This window comes from Symsagittifera roscoffensis, chromosome 4, assembly GCF_963678635.1.
Source record: "Symsagittifera roscoffensis chromosome 4, txSymRosc1.1, whole genome shotgun sequence".
In the NCBI taxonomy this organism is placed as follows: Eukaryota; Metazoa; Xenacoelomorpha; order Acoela; family Convolutidae; genus Symsagittifera; species Symsagittifera roscoffensis.
The window spans coordinates 9819468-9835085 of record NC_087065.1 but is presented as its reverse complement, the minus strand read 5'-3'; the positions used below and the strand labels follow the sequence as shown (position 1 = coordinate 9835085).

At 34.1% G+C, this 15618-nt stretch overlaps 1 protein-coding gene across 3 annotated transcripts in view; it reads left to right on the top strand.

The window, feature by feature from the left end:
- The window catches only part of LOC134843696 (probable G-protein coupled receptor No18), a 65258-nt gene that overhangs the window by 44227 nt on the left and 5413 nt on the right, over window positions 1-15618 (top strand). For all 3 annotated transcript variants that reach the window (XM_063859928.1, XM_063859926.1, XM_063859927.1), the window contains exon 3: window positions 13733-13835. In XM_063859928.1, the coding sequence (XP_063715998.1) occupies window positions 13733-13835 (103 nt within the window). The remainder of the gene's footprint in view (window positions 1-13732; window positions 13836-15618) is intronic.

Below are 15618 nucleotides of genomic sequence, written 5' to 3'. Positions count from 1 at the left end.
TTATGTCAAACACGCTTTCAAACAATTTGGAACGGTTTCGAAGACGGATTAACTATCCGCTTACGCGTTAATAGCGCGAAATATATCGCGCGTTATTTGTCCCAAATTGGCCAAAATGGCAATTTTTAAACCCTCATTACTTAAAAAGTATGGCTAGTTAAAAAGTCAAAATTTGTCTGAAGAAAAAAAACCCACCCCAAGCACAAATATTCCGTTACTTTCGTATCGAAAGTCGGAACAATAAAAAAGGTTGAAAATAATTTTATTAATTTCAATTTTCTGACATTGACTGTCCCTATTTCCTTTTTTGACGAAATTTTCCTTTCAAAATTATGTTGGATGCAACTTAAAAGGCAATCAGAATAGTCAAAACTTTGTCCTGATATACGAGGAGTTCAATTTTTTTCAAAAAATTTTTGTTCAATTGTTTTTGCGGTGTTTTTGTATCTTGTGAAATGTATTGATGTCTTGAGCTCGAGTTAAAAAAATTCACCTTCAATCATTTTTGTAATTTTTTGGGGGTTTGAAAAGTCTCTGTGTAGCCAACTTGAGGTTGTTAACTGCCATTGCCCTATTAAAGTTTTAAGGCCAAATGAATCAGTCCAAACTCAACTGTCTGGATCATAGATTTGAATTTGTTACTAGAAGCAAAAAAATATCACTTTCAACTTAAGATTGCGTGTGGTGGAAGATAATTTAAAAACATGAAAAAAAGGAACTGACTGAATTTTAAAAAATTCAAAACAATTCATTAATTTTTTATGCAAAGGTTGTTCGAGGTCATTAAATAGCACTCGGAACAATCAAACCTTTGCCTTTATACGAGCAGTCTTTTTGTTCTGACTTTCGAAATTATACTTATACTAAGGGTGGTTTTTTGTTCAGTCAGTTTTCGACTTTTTAACTCAGCACTTTTTACAGATTTTCTAATACCATCTAGAAATTTTGTTGCAACGAACTCAAATTTATAAAAAAAAAAGTCAGCTGTGATTGTTTTTTCAGATGATATGGGGATATAAAAATTAATATTTTGGCCGAATTAGAATAATTAAGGCGCGATATTTAATTTTTTTATTACATGAGTACGCGACAGAGTAAATCTTTCCAATTTGAATTTAAGCAAGTCGATTGGTCTTATTATGAGAATAAGAGACACTAAGTACATTTCCTTATTTCCTTTTTTAAATTATTTCGTCAATTTTTTAACCAAAAAACTTTTTATTTGTCCTTAAAGTGCAGTGCAGTCGGAACATTCAGGACTCCGCTCTGATATATGGGCAGTTTTGTTCTTTAATAAAATCTAAATCACGGGGTGGAAGAATTCCGGTTTCATTTTTTATTTCACTTCACCACTTTCAATAGTAATTTTTTTAGACAATTTATCCACGAGGGATAGGAAAACATACGAGCTGTACAGCTCATTAGGACGAACCACTGTTGTGCCCCTGCTTAGGATCTACACGTAATTTTTTGGTTATATTTCTGGGATTGAAATAATCAACTTTTTCACTTCGTCTGTAACTTAACAGATACTTGAGTTTTTCTTTGAGTGTTCTGCTGATTGGATTCGAGACATATCCACTTAAAATCCCGGACAGAAGTGGCCAGCATCGGAAATTAACCGTCTGAAGACACAGAGTCTGCCGTCTATAACGCCTAAGAGTGTTTGAGAGAACTTGTGGTTTGAACAAATAAGTTTAAGCTAACTGACAAAAAAGCTATTTTGGTCAAATTGAAGTTCAAAAGACTTCTCAATTAGATCTATTGCGTGAAAAAAGCTAAAATATCTCGCATCAAATATCCTGGAACAACAATATAATCTGGTAAATCAGAGAGCAAAAATAAATCAACGTTTGTCTTTTTTACCAGTCGGAAATCTAAAGAGTTCGAATTTTCCTTTATTGTTATCAGAAAAGTATGAAAATGAATCCACCAGTAAAAACCAGGAGCCAGGCAGAATTAAAAATTTATTGCAACATGTTGATTTCAATCACCAGACAAACAGGACTGCCAGAATGTTCCGACTGCTGTTTAACGTCGATAAAAACATTTTTCGTTTTGAAAAACTTGCTTGGCAAAAAAATGTTGCTCAAAGTACTGTACACTGCAGAATTTTTGCGAACGAAAACACCTACAAACATTACTCAGTTATTTTGTTGATTCCAGAAAAAAGATGACAGCATAAGTGGTTTCATACAAAAACCAATTAATCACTGTTCATGAATTTTCTGCAGCTGAGTTAACTTAGTGGACTAAACAGAATAAAATAGTTTATTTAGGAGTATACAGACAGATAAACAATAAACCGCATGTACAAATCAAACCCACCAAGGATCATGCAAAAAGCTATGCAGCTTACCGAGGCATCACCCTGAAAAAAAACTATGACAGAAGTTGCGAGATAATATCCGACTTGATGATTCAAAAAAATAAATCTAGAAGACCTCCATTATCTTTAAGAAACAATGAAAACAATTTTTTGAAATAACCAATTAGTTGATGCTCAGTTAATTGGTTTAGGTTATCTGGTATCAGTTTGTTTGATTTCAAAAAATTATTACATTTAAGAGACACATTTTTCCATGAACGTAGCATTATTTGTGTTCTAGTTTTCATGCTTGGTAAAGTTTTTGCCACAGAGGCCCGAGTAACCCAACGATTATTCAGAGATTCCAAATTAAAAGTTTCAAGCGTAGTTTTACCACGAAAATGATTAAAAGTTTCTTTGAATACTTGTCTGAAATATAAGTCAAAAACGGTGTCAATCTCAAACGAATGTAGGATATATGAGGCATGCTCAAATTTTCTCTTGAAACAAATAGTTTTAAAAATACGTTTTTGCATCACAAATATTTTTTCTAATAGGCTTTTTGATGTTGCACCAAATGCAATTAAACCGTAGAAAACGAGTGGCTTTGCATAGCAGTTATAAAATTTAACCAGCACATTTTTTGAGAAAAAGTTTCTACCCTTCAATAGTAAACCGCTAAATTTAGCTAATTTACCAAAAACATTATTAATATGACTTTCAAATTTGAGTCTGTTGTCCATTTGAATTTCTAAAAACCTAAAATCAGAAACCTTGGCGAGTACATTATTACCAAAAGAAAATTTTTCATTTAAGTTATCTTGTCCAAACTTCAATATTTTGCACTTCTTTTGATTTATGAGCAGTTTGTTGTTATTGCACCAATTACATATTTTATTTAATTTTGTCTGGAACTTCGTTTGGGATGCAAATTTTTGAGCATCAACTACCGTTGTATCATCTGCAACTAATATTAGCTTAACGTTGCTGGCCGACGGCATATCATTTATGTATAAAAGGAACAGAAATGGCCCCAAAATTGAACCTTGAGGAACAACTTTTGTACATTCTCGCAGATGTACACTTTTCGTACATTCAAAACAGATTTTTTCCTACTGACGTTTTTCCCGAGAGTCACCCAAAAATTTAATTTTTTCGTTAAAAAAACAATACAAGACAGTTTATCATCAAAACTTCAAAGTGATTTTAAAGTATTCTTTTTTCAGAGGCATCCACAGAAATTTTTCTAGGGGGTAGGGGGCGGCTTTTCGAAAAAAAAGGTAAATTTGAAAATTTTAGTGATCACCCTGAAAGAATCAAAGGAAAGAAAAGAAGGCTTTCTTTCTTTCCCTTAATTCTTTTAATACTACCACTGATGAGCTGAAATCCTCGTAAACCCTCTTTGAACTTTGTAGTTTTGTTACTCATGGTTATGGTATCTCAAATCTTGAATCTTGATTTCGAATAATAAGAGTCACCAGCAGAATAATAGGATTAAATTTTCTTACAAACGAGTAAAAAAGCAACAAAAGTTCCATGCTCAAACTGGCTCTTGGCAAACAGTTTCAGTTATCCGTTTTAGCATCTTAACCCTGTCATTAAATTATACATTACGTGAGAATGATTTGAAATATTTTCGAGTTAATGGTTGGACACTTTCGTTCCCACATGAGCTGTAAAAAAACAAAGCTGATATCATCAGGCCAAAAACCAGTCTTTTAAATTTTTACTTTAATTATTTGATTTAAAGTTTGAAAAAAAATTGCAGCTTCGATTCTGTAAAATTCAGATCGGAATTAATTTTTTCTTCATACTAAGTTAGACATTGTTAGAAAATAGACTGCGTCTATATGTTTCTGAATTACAAAGACAATTCTTTAAACAAGGTCTCTCATGTAAATGAAATCCATTGTAAGGTAAATTTTGCCGTCACATTAGTTTTTTTGCGGATTCCGCAACCAGCGAAAATAGTATATTTCCCGGATTCCTCAAATATGTAAGTGTAATCCGCAAATGTAAGTGGAATCCGTGAGTTTATGCGGATTACGCTTATAAATTGCAGATTCCGCTCGCATTTTGTAAATATCACTTACAGCTGTGAATTCGACGACAGATTAAGTTTACTAAACACATATATTCTTATTTGTGGATGAATTCCACAAACAGTTCCGGGTTCTGCAAATTTTGTTTCTGGTTCCACAACTTTTGTTGCGGATTCCGCAAATTTGACTTTTTTGGAGCAATTTTTTGGAGTGAGTGAATTTGTTTTAGCTATTTGTCCGTGAAAATAAAAAAGCAAAGAAGATCAAAGAAAAACAGGAATGTTTCCGATTCCGCAACAATTCTCATTTTAGCCTTTTTGGAAACGCTGAAAATCCAGTTTGGGCCTCCTAGTAGACTAATTTAGTAATTTATTTGACTTTCAGACTAATGTAAACAACTTTACCCCGCGACAAGGTTTGAGAAATACGGTGTTTTTAAAAACTTTCTGAGCTCGACCGCTAATAACGCTAGAAACGTGAAATTTGGCACGGAGATAGACAAACATAATAGAAAAGCAACAGAACGTTTTAATAACCCATTGTGTCACCTCCTGAGGATACACAGAGCTCGAATCTTTTGTGCAGAGATTTCATAAAACTGACTCTTGTTTCTCGTTTTTCAACCAGCAGCTGCCTGGATTTCCGTTTCAACAATTGTCAAATACAGTTCTTTCTCCGAGAGGACACCCCAGACCAGAACACACACGGAAAACTCCAGGAATTGTTACTTTGATCCGCAATTCTCGTTTTGCTCAGTGTTTTTTAGGTATTGTGTTGCAGGCAGAAGAGATACTCGTCGGTAAATAGAAGCTACAAAACAAAAAATTGCGTTTTTTAAGCAGATGTCAACTAGTTTTTTCATGTGTAATTCTGTCAGAAATTTTGTTGCTTGATTTTGTCGAACCGAGCTATCTTAAACGTCTCTGAACTGTTCTGGAAGAAATTTTGATATTTCCTCTTATTCTAAATCATCGATTGCTTCTGCATTTGCAGAGAGGTCCGCCGATCATCACTTATCAATTTTGCTGAACGCCCTTGCCTTTTCTTATTTTGCACCGATTCCTTTTTTCTCAATTGTCGAAGTTATTCGGTATACTGTTGCTCGAGACAACTCTGAGGCTTGGTGAAGAAATGCAGAGTCGTCTAAGCCCGGATACTTATAGATGTTTGACTTTTAGTTTCACATCTTTAAACCTCATTGCGATAAAGATCAAACTGTATTGACCTTTCACGCACCGCGTGTGCACGAGCTACTTTTTCAGAAACTCGAGAAAACCTGACACACGATAGGCAACTGCGTGATTCTGTTTGTATGAAAATTTGGATCTTGAAAACTGTTTAGAAGAGAAGTTATATTAGTTTAATAGTTGTCTAGAATTGGTGTCGCGGACTATATATCTTCAATAGAGTTTTACCTTCAAGTTTGATTGTACTTACAATTTTAAAATAAGTTTCATTTTTTTTTACTACTAACACATTTTTGATTCGACTTTCGAGGAAAACGACGGAATATTTTTTCTTGGGGTGGTTTTTTCTCCAGACAACTTTCGACTTTAACTAGCCTTTTTTGACGAAATTTTCTTTTATAATCTGAAAGTTATTGTTGTGCTGAGCTGAAACTTAAAATAAATTTCATCTGTAGTCTTTTTTTGTAAAAATATGAGGGTTCAAAGATTGTCATTTTGCGCTATAACGAGTAGAGATTTAATCTGTCTAAATCGTTCCAAATTGGTTGAAGCAGACTACTAGTCATTTTTGCGCTGTTCCTAGGAGCAACATCTATCATCTTGTACTTTTTATGGTTTGATTTTTAAAAAATCTCAAATTTCAGAGAAAAAAAAATTATTTTTGAAAATTTCATGGTTGTTTCGAACACTGTTTCATAGAACTAACAAGACTACTCGTATCAGGGCGAAGCCCTGAATGTTCTGACTGCCTATTTAGGTTTATGGAGCAGTAATAACATTTAAAAAATAAAACAAAATGAAAATATTTTTTTTTCTTAAATTTGAATTTTTTTAATGAAAGTCTCCCCCCCCCCACTCGCAATATAAAGTACAAAAGGATAGATATCGCTACTTGTAACAAATCATTCATGGCTAATAGGCTTCGTTAAACCAATTTGGAACGATTTCCAAGACGGATTAAATCTCGCTTACGCGTTAATAGCGCGAAATATATCGCGCGTTAATTGTCCCAAATTGGATAAAATGGCAATCTTTAAACCCCCTTAACTTTACGAAAATTGATCACAGGTGAAATATCTTTTCAAATTTGAGCTCAGGATAACAATATCTTTTGAATGATATAAAAAAATTTCGTCAAAAATTGCTAGTTAAAAAGTCGAAATTTGCCTGAAGAAAAAAAAACCCACCCCCAGCACAGATATTCCGTTACTTTCGCAGTCAGAACATTCAGGACTTCGCCATGACAAGATCAGGTTTTTCATTTTAATTTCTTGTCATGAATCATTGTGGTCGGAACCTTCTGCGATATTCGCACAGCAACCGGCTGTCCCAGCTTTTTCAATAGGGAAGGGAGCATTTCTTAGTGACTATCGTTGAATATAGTTGTTTATCGGCAGATTTCGTCCGTATTTGAGTGCTAACTCGACCAAATTTAAATTCCTACTGACTTTGCATATTTCAGTCAATCAAAAACAACTCCAATTTCATGTCACTATGCGTTTCTGAATTTTGTTTAGCGATAAAACCCTATTAGAAAGAAACACATTTGAACCCAATCGTCGTCTATGACTTGTTTTGATTTCACTTTTCTTTTTAATTGTTTCTGAGCCAGCTAACTTTGCTTTATTTTCAGCAACTTTACTTTTATTATATCACAACATTCTCAGCTCGAGGTGCTTAAAGCTGGTGATTTACGGCTGCCCCTTTTTATCAATATAAATTATAACATAATCTTGAGATTTATTGTCACTTGTAAAAACTGCTTGGATCAAAATGGTAGAAATAAAGGGAAAAGTTGTAAAATTTGGATATCAACGTAATCAGATGTAATAAATACGAATATAAAAACAGCTTCAAAATAGAACTTTCTTTCAACTCGGGAACAGGGCTGATTAAAGATTGATACAAGTTTTCAATAGTCCAAACTCACATGCACTTAAACATTGTTTTACGATCGTGCCAGAGGATTCACAAGCTTAGTAGATATTGCAAAAGTATTGACTTGCTGGGGCGAAAATTGCGTAAAAGGTCCCATCCACAGTAATATACGCAAAAACTCGGAGTTAGAATAAAGATTATTGAGTTATCTCAAAAAATATCTAACAACTATTCTAACTTTTCCGATATGTCATTTTCTTTAATAGCAAGATAGATTTGAAATTGAACATGATAGATTTGAAAATTGAGTTACGAAAAATAAGTAAGGAGAGACGGACGTAAAGCTTACTTAAGAAGAGTTACATTATCATGCCAAGCTGTGGTACTTTGTCACAGTTTGAATTCTTTGGAAATAGTTCCTGGAAACCACTTTGCACTAAAATCTACATACAATTGGAAAAACTTTGAAGTCAAAACTCTCCCGGGTCGAGGTGCTAACTTTATGTTTCGTCTTTCAAAGTCGAGCACATGTCAGTGCTCGAACAAAAACGAATAGCCGAGTCAAGATTTTGGGTCGACCATAAACTCGGACGCACAGTCAAAACATAACAAAATTCCGTCCAGCATAGTCAAAACATATCGAAGTTTGGTCAAGCACGGTCAAAACATACCTAGAGAACGGTCTAAAATACATCGAGCACGGTCGAAACATACCTCAAGAACGATCGAATCAAAAGCAACAATTTCTTTGAAATATCAACATATTTGATAAGGTTTTTCGACTCAAACAGAATACCAGAGTATCCATTATATGAAAAGAAGCTCAAAAATGGTGCATCTCAACAAAAACATTCGAATTGCGGTTCAACCAATAGTTTTATTCCGATAAAAAAGCATCCTGACATAATATTCGAAAGCATATAATATAACGTTAAAGTTTGTAAAACTACTGATACTTGAAATTCAAAACATGCCCGAATTCGGTCAAGACGATCAAAATATATCTCGCCTGGGTCGAGCGCGGTCGAGCACATTGTTTTGAGTCGAGAACGGTCAGAACATGCTCACATGTGATCGAGACGGTCGATACATACCGACTTTTGGTCAGGACTGTCAAAACTTACCAATTTTTGGCCTAGAAGAATGAAACAAGTAGTGAGCAGCTTGACCTGGGCTGATGAAATCGAAAGACGAGTGGCTAAAAACCAGAAGATAAAATTGAATTTTGATTGACGAGCTTAATAGACAATATGGATTGTAGAGAAAAAAGGTTCAACATGCTTGAGTTTGATTCCACTGACGATTGCGTTTCGTACAATGAAGATAATTACACCAAAAATTGCTGGGTTTTCCATAATTTTTCGTTTCCACGTTTTTCTACTTTATGTTGCTGGAGCCTTTCAGTAGATTCCTCAAATTTTCAGTAGATTTTAAAATTTTAAGAGTTCTGCAACTATGCCATTGAAAAAAGGTACAATTTTTGCGGCTCAAAAAATTGATGCGGAAATTCGAGACGAAGGGTTAACTTTATTATTAGTTCAAATACATAAGTGACGGAATATTTGTGCTTGGGTTGATTTTGTTATCCAGACAAACTTCAAATTTTAACTTGCCGTTTTAAACTTTTTAATTAGCCGTTCTGGGAAACTTTTCACTGTATTATTTTTTCGTGAAGTTTTGGGGGTTTGAAAATTGCCAAATTGGCAAATTTGGACAATTATTGGGAGAATATTTTTTTGTTTTATAACAGGCAAGCGGCGAAATAATCCAACTCAGAAAACGTTACGATGATAACAATTGGTATATTCATTCTGTTTCTTCCGTTATTGTAGGCTGTATCTCTCTTTTTGTTGAACATATTGCCTGAAGTCATCTTTTTAAAATCATTTCAAACAATTTCCTATTTTATTCAATATGGTTTTATAAACATTAAATGATGCCATAGATGTTCTAAGGCAGTCAGACAATTTGCTGAAGGCGCCTTGGGCGCCAATATAACTCATTTTGAGAAGGGGCACGCGCCAAAAAATGCAAAGAAACGGTCAATTTTTTAAAATGCTCAAAACGTCCTTTTTAGCCTGTTTTTTCTTTTCAAATGAAAAAAAGGTTGTCAAACGTTTCAATTCATCGCCAAGATTATCAAGTTACATCATTCTCGTTTAAATTGTAGAGGGGAGGAAAAACGACATAAAAAAATTGGTTTGGTTCCGATTTAATATTTTTCAGCCAAAACTTTTTTAATAACCAACAAAACTGCTCGTATATCAGAGCAAACCCTGAAAATTCCGACTGCCCTTCAATCCATTAAGAAATAGTTTTTGGGGAAAAATATTGAAAACCTATAAATTTTGACAAAATCAAAGATCAAGTGTATACATTTGAGTAATACAAAATTATTACGACTATTTAGCTAGCCTTAATTCATTTTGGAACGATTTCTTTGTTTGGGATAGTTGGCCACGCATAATAATTCGCGTTACGCTTTCAGCATTATGAATAAAATCTTCAAAACGCGCATAAGTTAGTCCAGAGCATGGACAAATTGGCAATTTTGAAACTCATAGAACTTTGCAAAAAAAATTGGAGCCAAAATATCATCTTAAGTTTGCTATCAGGCAATCGCTATCTTCAATAAGGCATAAAATTTTTTGTTGTAAACGTTTCTTTCGATCGCCTAGAGCTGACCGACTAAAAAACCTCACCAAGCATAATTATTCCGTTTTCTTCGAAAGTCGGAACAACAAAAGGATATATAAACGGCCCACTGTTCCTTTAGTAACCTGAATTCCACGGAATTAGTCAGCGAATTGGTCAAGTCATTACAGCATTCGAGACAACTGCCTCCCACAAATGATCGATGGTGATTTACAGACTACTTAGAAAACCTGATATTAGTTTTTCCTTTCTTAGAATAGTATACAAAAAAACTACTCGTCTTTTAAACAAAATTTAACTCCAATTTTGTGCAGTTTAGCAAAAACAATTGCTCAATTGTATTTAAGAGTCTAACAAATTTTTTTGTTCTATTTTGTATATAAAATTACCTACATGAGGGCCTAGCTGAGATCTTCAGCTTTCCATCGAAACTTTTTGTGTCCAAAAGTTCAAACTGCTTGTGCTATTGACCAAGAGTTTTTGGAATTAAAACACTTATCTGTCGCCCTCTGAATAAAGGGCCAAACGACGTCTTAAAAACAGTTCTTCTGCGATTTTTTTCGACTATTTTAAAAATAAGAAATTCATCTATCATATGTCAAATTTTCAATCGTGAAGCTTTATTAGTGTAATACAGAAAACAGCACAAACGTGAAAACAACTTCGTTCATTTTACTGCTGAAAAACTGAAAGTTGCAACTTTTATGTCTCTTCACTGTGGTCGAAACTTTTATACTTCAAAAGTTGAGTGATTGGTTTCCAATTGCCACGACAAAGAGAATGATGAACAGGCTTAAGCGACAATTTGTCTCAAAACATATCAGAAGTTTTACAGACAGTTTTGTGATGTAACCTGACCGATAAAACATTTTTTCTCAGGGGAATGGGACTTTTTAACAGCAGTAAAACAACGCGGGTCGAAGTGCTCACTTTACATTTCAAATTTCAAAGTCGAGCAAATGTCAGCTCCCGACCGAAAAAAAATAGTCGAGACAGGGGTTTGGGTCGAGCACAAATTTGAAACATACCACCGTCGAAAAATACCTCGAGCACGGTCAAACATACCTCGAACACGATGGAAATATATCTCGAGCATGGTCGAGCACAGTCGAAACATACCTCGAGCACGGTCGAAACATACCTCTATTTTTCCACGGTACTTTGGATTCAAAAAGTTTTTTTTTCAAATATCAAACATTTTAAACATTTTAGACTCAAATTGCAAACCTCTTTTCCAAAAGGTGGAACAAATAGCTCAAAAAATAGCTCGTCTCTACAAAACTTTCAAATTTCCAATAACTTTAATTATTCCATTTTAACAAAAAAAAGCATCATAAGATGTTACCCGAGTTAAAACTACAACGTTTAATTTTGGATAACTCATGTTGTTTGGAAGTCAAAGCATACCCGAACTTGGTCGAGCACCGTCGAGCTATTTTTTTTCGGTCGAGCGCCGTCTAAGCATATTTTGCATGGGTCGAAAACGGTCGAGCACATTTGTTTTGGTCGACCAATGGTCAAAAAATAACGAAATTTTGTCGAGACGGTCAAAATATACCGAATATAGGTCGTCCACGGTCAAAAAAACACCGATTTTTTGTCGAAATGCTTAAAGCATTCCAATTTTTGGTCAAGCACGGTGAAAATAAATTGACTTTTACTCTAAACGATTTTTGGTCGCGACGGTCGAAACATAAAATGAGCACCTCCACCTGGGAAAAATGGGCTCTCTGATTCAACCTCTCTTAAATTTACTGATCATAGAGATGTCTTAGTTATCCCATACTGCCTGTCATCATAATCAATAAAGTGTGAAACAACTTAATGGGAAATAATTAAACAATACCTGAAAAAGCCAACCAAGACAACTAATTTTACAATTTTTCGCTAAAACGAGCTTGAGATTGAAAGTTAGCTGATTTTTTTTGCTGCTTGGAGAACAAGCCCTCTGTTTCTAGCCAAATTTGGCCCCAAATTGTACCGCTGCTGGAATCCATATAAATATTTGGTTTGCAACGTCGAATTAGCCCCAAATTTACACATAAAAATTTGATTTCGAACAAAGATTGCTTTCAAAGGGTACCTGTTTCTCAGACAGTAGAAGAAGCTCATTTTTTCTACTCTGTATCAATCGGTTTTACTTATAAACGAAAAAATTTACAACAGTCGGAATTTTTCATTCGTTTTTTCTTAAAAAAAACTGGCTGACATAAGAAAATAATGAGTTTTGACTGAAAAACTCAAATCAGTACTTAATTTTATCTATGCTTATTCCAATTGACTCACCATAATTGCCCAGGTCAAACGATGCAATTTGATTCTATTTACGTTGTTGCTCATTAGTCATCAACTTTTGAGTCCGGGATAAAAGAAACAATACAACTTGTATCAGGGCAAAGCCTTGAAGGTTTCGACTGCCTTTTAAGGTAAAGAGTAAAATTACTTCCTAAAAAAATTGAAAACAGTTTCAAATACAGAGAAAAATTTTAACATTTTTCAAAAGCTTTCATCCTCAAATCATCCCGCACACGCTATGCAAAGTACAAAATGACATAAGCGAACGACAAAGAGACGGGTCTGATCTGGACAGTGAACTTAATAACGAGCAAAACAAACAAAATGAAGGCGTTTTGGCTGGTTACTGAAAAAATAGGCATTAAACGAATAATTGTTTCAAACCTCAAATCAAACAAGACTGCTCGTATCAGGGCGAAGCCCTGAATGTTCCGACTGCCTTTTAAGGTTTATTGAGCAGCAGTAATAGCATTAAAAAATTGAATGAAATAAAATAAAATGAAATTTTTTTTTAATTTGAAACTTTTTATGAAAATCATCTCCCCACACGCCATATAGAGTACAAAAAGAGAGATTTCGTTCCTTGTAACAAATCAATTATGGCAAATAAATTTCGTTCAGCCAATTTGGAACGATTTATAAGACGGATTAAATCTCCTCTTACGCGTTAATAGCGCGAATCATATCGCGCGTTAATTGTCCCAAATTGCTCAAAATGGCCAAAATGGCAATCTTTAAACCCTCATAACTTTACGCAAAATGATCACAGGTGAATTATCTTTTCAAATTTAAGCTCAGGACAACAATGGCTTTCGAATGATATTAAAAAATTCCGTCAAAAATGGCTAGTAAAAAGTCAAAATTTGTCTGAAGAAAAAAAACTACTTATCTGTCACTACTTATCTGTCACTACTTATCTGTCACTACTTAGTGACTAAAAAACTCTGTCACCGCTTATCAAATGGTATAAAAATGTTCAAATGTAGCTAGTTAAAAAGTCGAAACTGACAATGAGAAGAAAACCGCGAGCACAAATATTTCATCAAAAACCTTATACTCATGCATTTGAATTGCTGTTATTTTATATTCTAAGTGACTAGATTTTGACTTTTCTAAATTATATAAAATTCAACCTAAGATCTGTGACATCAAATTTTATAATTGCTTAAGAACGCCACCAGTTGGAACGACTCGGCAGTTTTCAAAGCATGAAATTTAATTTGCAAAAAAAAACGATTTTGCTTAGAAGTCAGGGCGAATTCCAGGCGTATCTGACATGATTTTAAACTACCAGGCAGTATTTAAATGAGAAATATAAGAGTCGTTTTCCTTTAACTGAGTGATTTCTGAGAACATTTTGATTTCAGTGAGTTGGAAGTTTGGCTTCATCGTGTGTGACGTGTGGCGAACTATGGATGTGATGTGCTGCACTGCCAGCATTCTCCATCTGTGCGCAATTGCACTTGACAGGTTACTTCTCATTCTGCAAACTGGTTCAAATCTTAGTCTGTCTTGAAGGAACAAAAGAGCAAAAACCGCAGTTTGAAAAGCCTCAAAACGAAAAAAAAAAAACGCTAGAAAACCGCTCCCACCGCTTATTTCAAGAAATTAAGCAAAACCTAATCTACAAAGTGTAAAAGAAGTGGGCAGAATGTTTTTGATCTTAATGTTTTTGGGTTGATATTACTTTCTTGGAAGTTCTATTTGAAAATTTGAAACCAATGCAGAATTTTTTTTTAATTTAGTTTGATAAATGGGAAAAATATCATTTTTTTTGGCCAGAAAGATTTTGAGACCGATTTACTGGGCTTGTGTATAAAAAGCCACGTGTATCAACAGGTATCAGGAGACTGTCGGATTTGCGAAATATTTTGGTGCTCAGAATAGGTTTATTTATCAGAATACATAGAATTTTTCTGGTCTTAATTCTGACATGCAATTTTCATACTATGGCCCAATAATTTCATATATTTAAAAAATTGCATGAAAACTTGATGACTGGCATTCTCCGATATATGAGAATTAGACGACTAGTGTTTTCCAATAAATTGTCTGGTTCATGAATGTGAATTGAATGACTAAAGACACTTTAAAAACATGAGTTTTGCTTTAAGTTTTTGCGTTTGTCCTGGAACACTATACCCAAAGATATTCTCACATGAGAACAATCCGTATTTTAAGAAGAAAAATCTATGCAAAAATCTTACAAATAATCTGCATTGGAAGACACGCCATCTAAGTTGACTTATAGAAGATCATATGAAACTATAATAAAAAACGTAACTTGGCAAGCTTCTACTTAAAACAACTCCGTGTTTGGAAATTGTGGCCTCGTTTTTTGACCAATTTTTTTTTACAGATTTTATCTTACAAAAAACAAAACGAAAGATATTTCCGACTTTTACGCAGTACTTTTTTGTAATTTTTGTTTACAATGTCTGTTTACAATTAAAAATTACAAATTACAATTATATCACCGAACAGTTTTTTATGAAGAATGTCAGTCTTCATATACGATTATAAAAATCCATGATGAAAGAATGCTACTCATACAATGAGAAACTTTTGAGAAGTTTTTGCGTAGCATTTTCAAGAGGAATAGTTACATAATTATATGGCGTTAGAACTTCAAACACGAGACCTTGTTTTAATATACCATTCCAATTCAAGACGGTTCTCGGTTCAAGGTAGATAACTGGCTCTAATTTTATACATAATCCTACCCTTTGTTGGCAAGCTCGTAACTCGAGGATGCGACTGCGTCTATCATTCTAGCTCGGTCAATAAAACATCGTCTCAGCGAACAATAGTAATGGGTTCTTTGCCCAAACTATTAAAAAATGTTCTGATATTAGCAACACTTTTGGTTTTTCCGATGTTCTACACATCGGATGTTTGCTTGGTGCCCCAACATAAATTAGACTGCTCCGTATCAGGAAGAAGCCCTGAATGTTCCGACTGCCTTTTAAGATCTATGGAGCAGTAATAACATGAAAAAAATATATAAAAAAGAGATTTTTCTAATTTGAGAATTTTTTTTGTGAAAATCATCCCCCCACATGCCATATAAAGTACAACGTGATAGATTTCGCTCCTAGTAACAAACCAATTCTGGCAAATAAACTTCCTTCAACAATTGTGGCAAATAAGCTTCCTTCAACAATTGTGGCAAATAAGCTTCCTTCAACCAATTATGGCAAATAAGCTTCCTTCAACCAATTTGGAGGGATTTATGAGACGGATTTAATCTCCG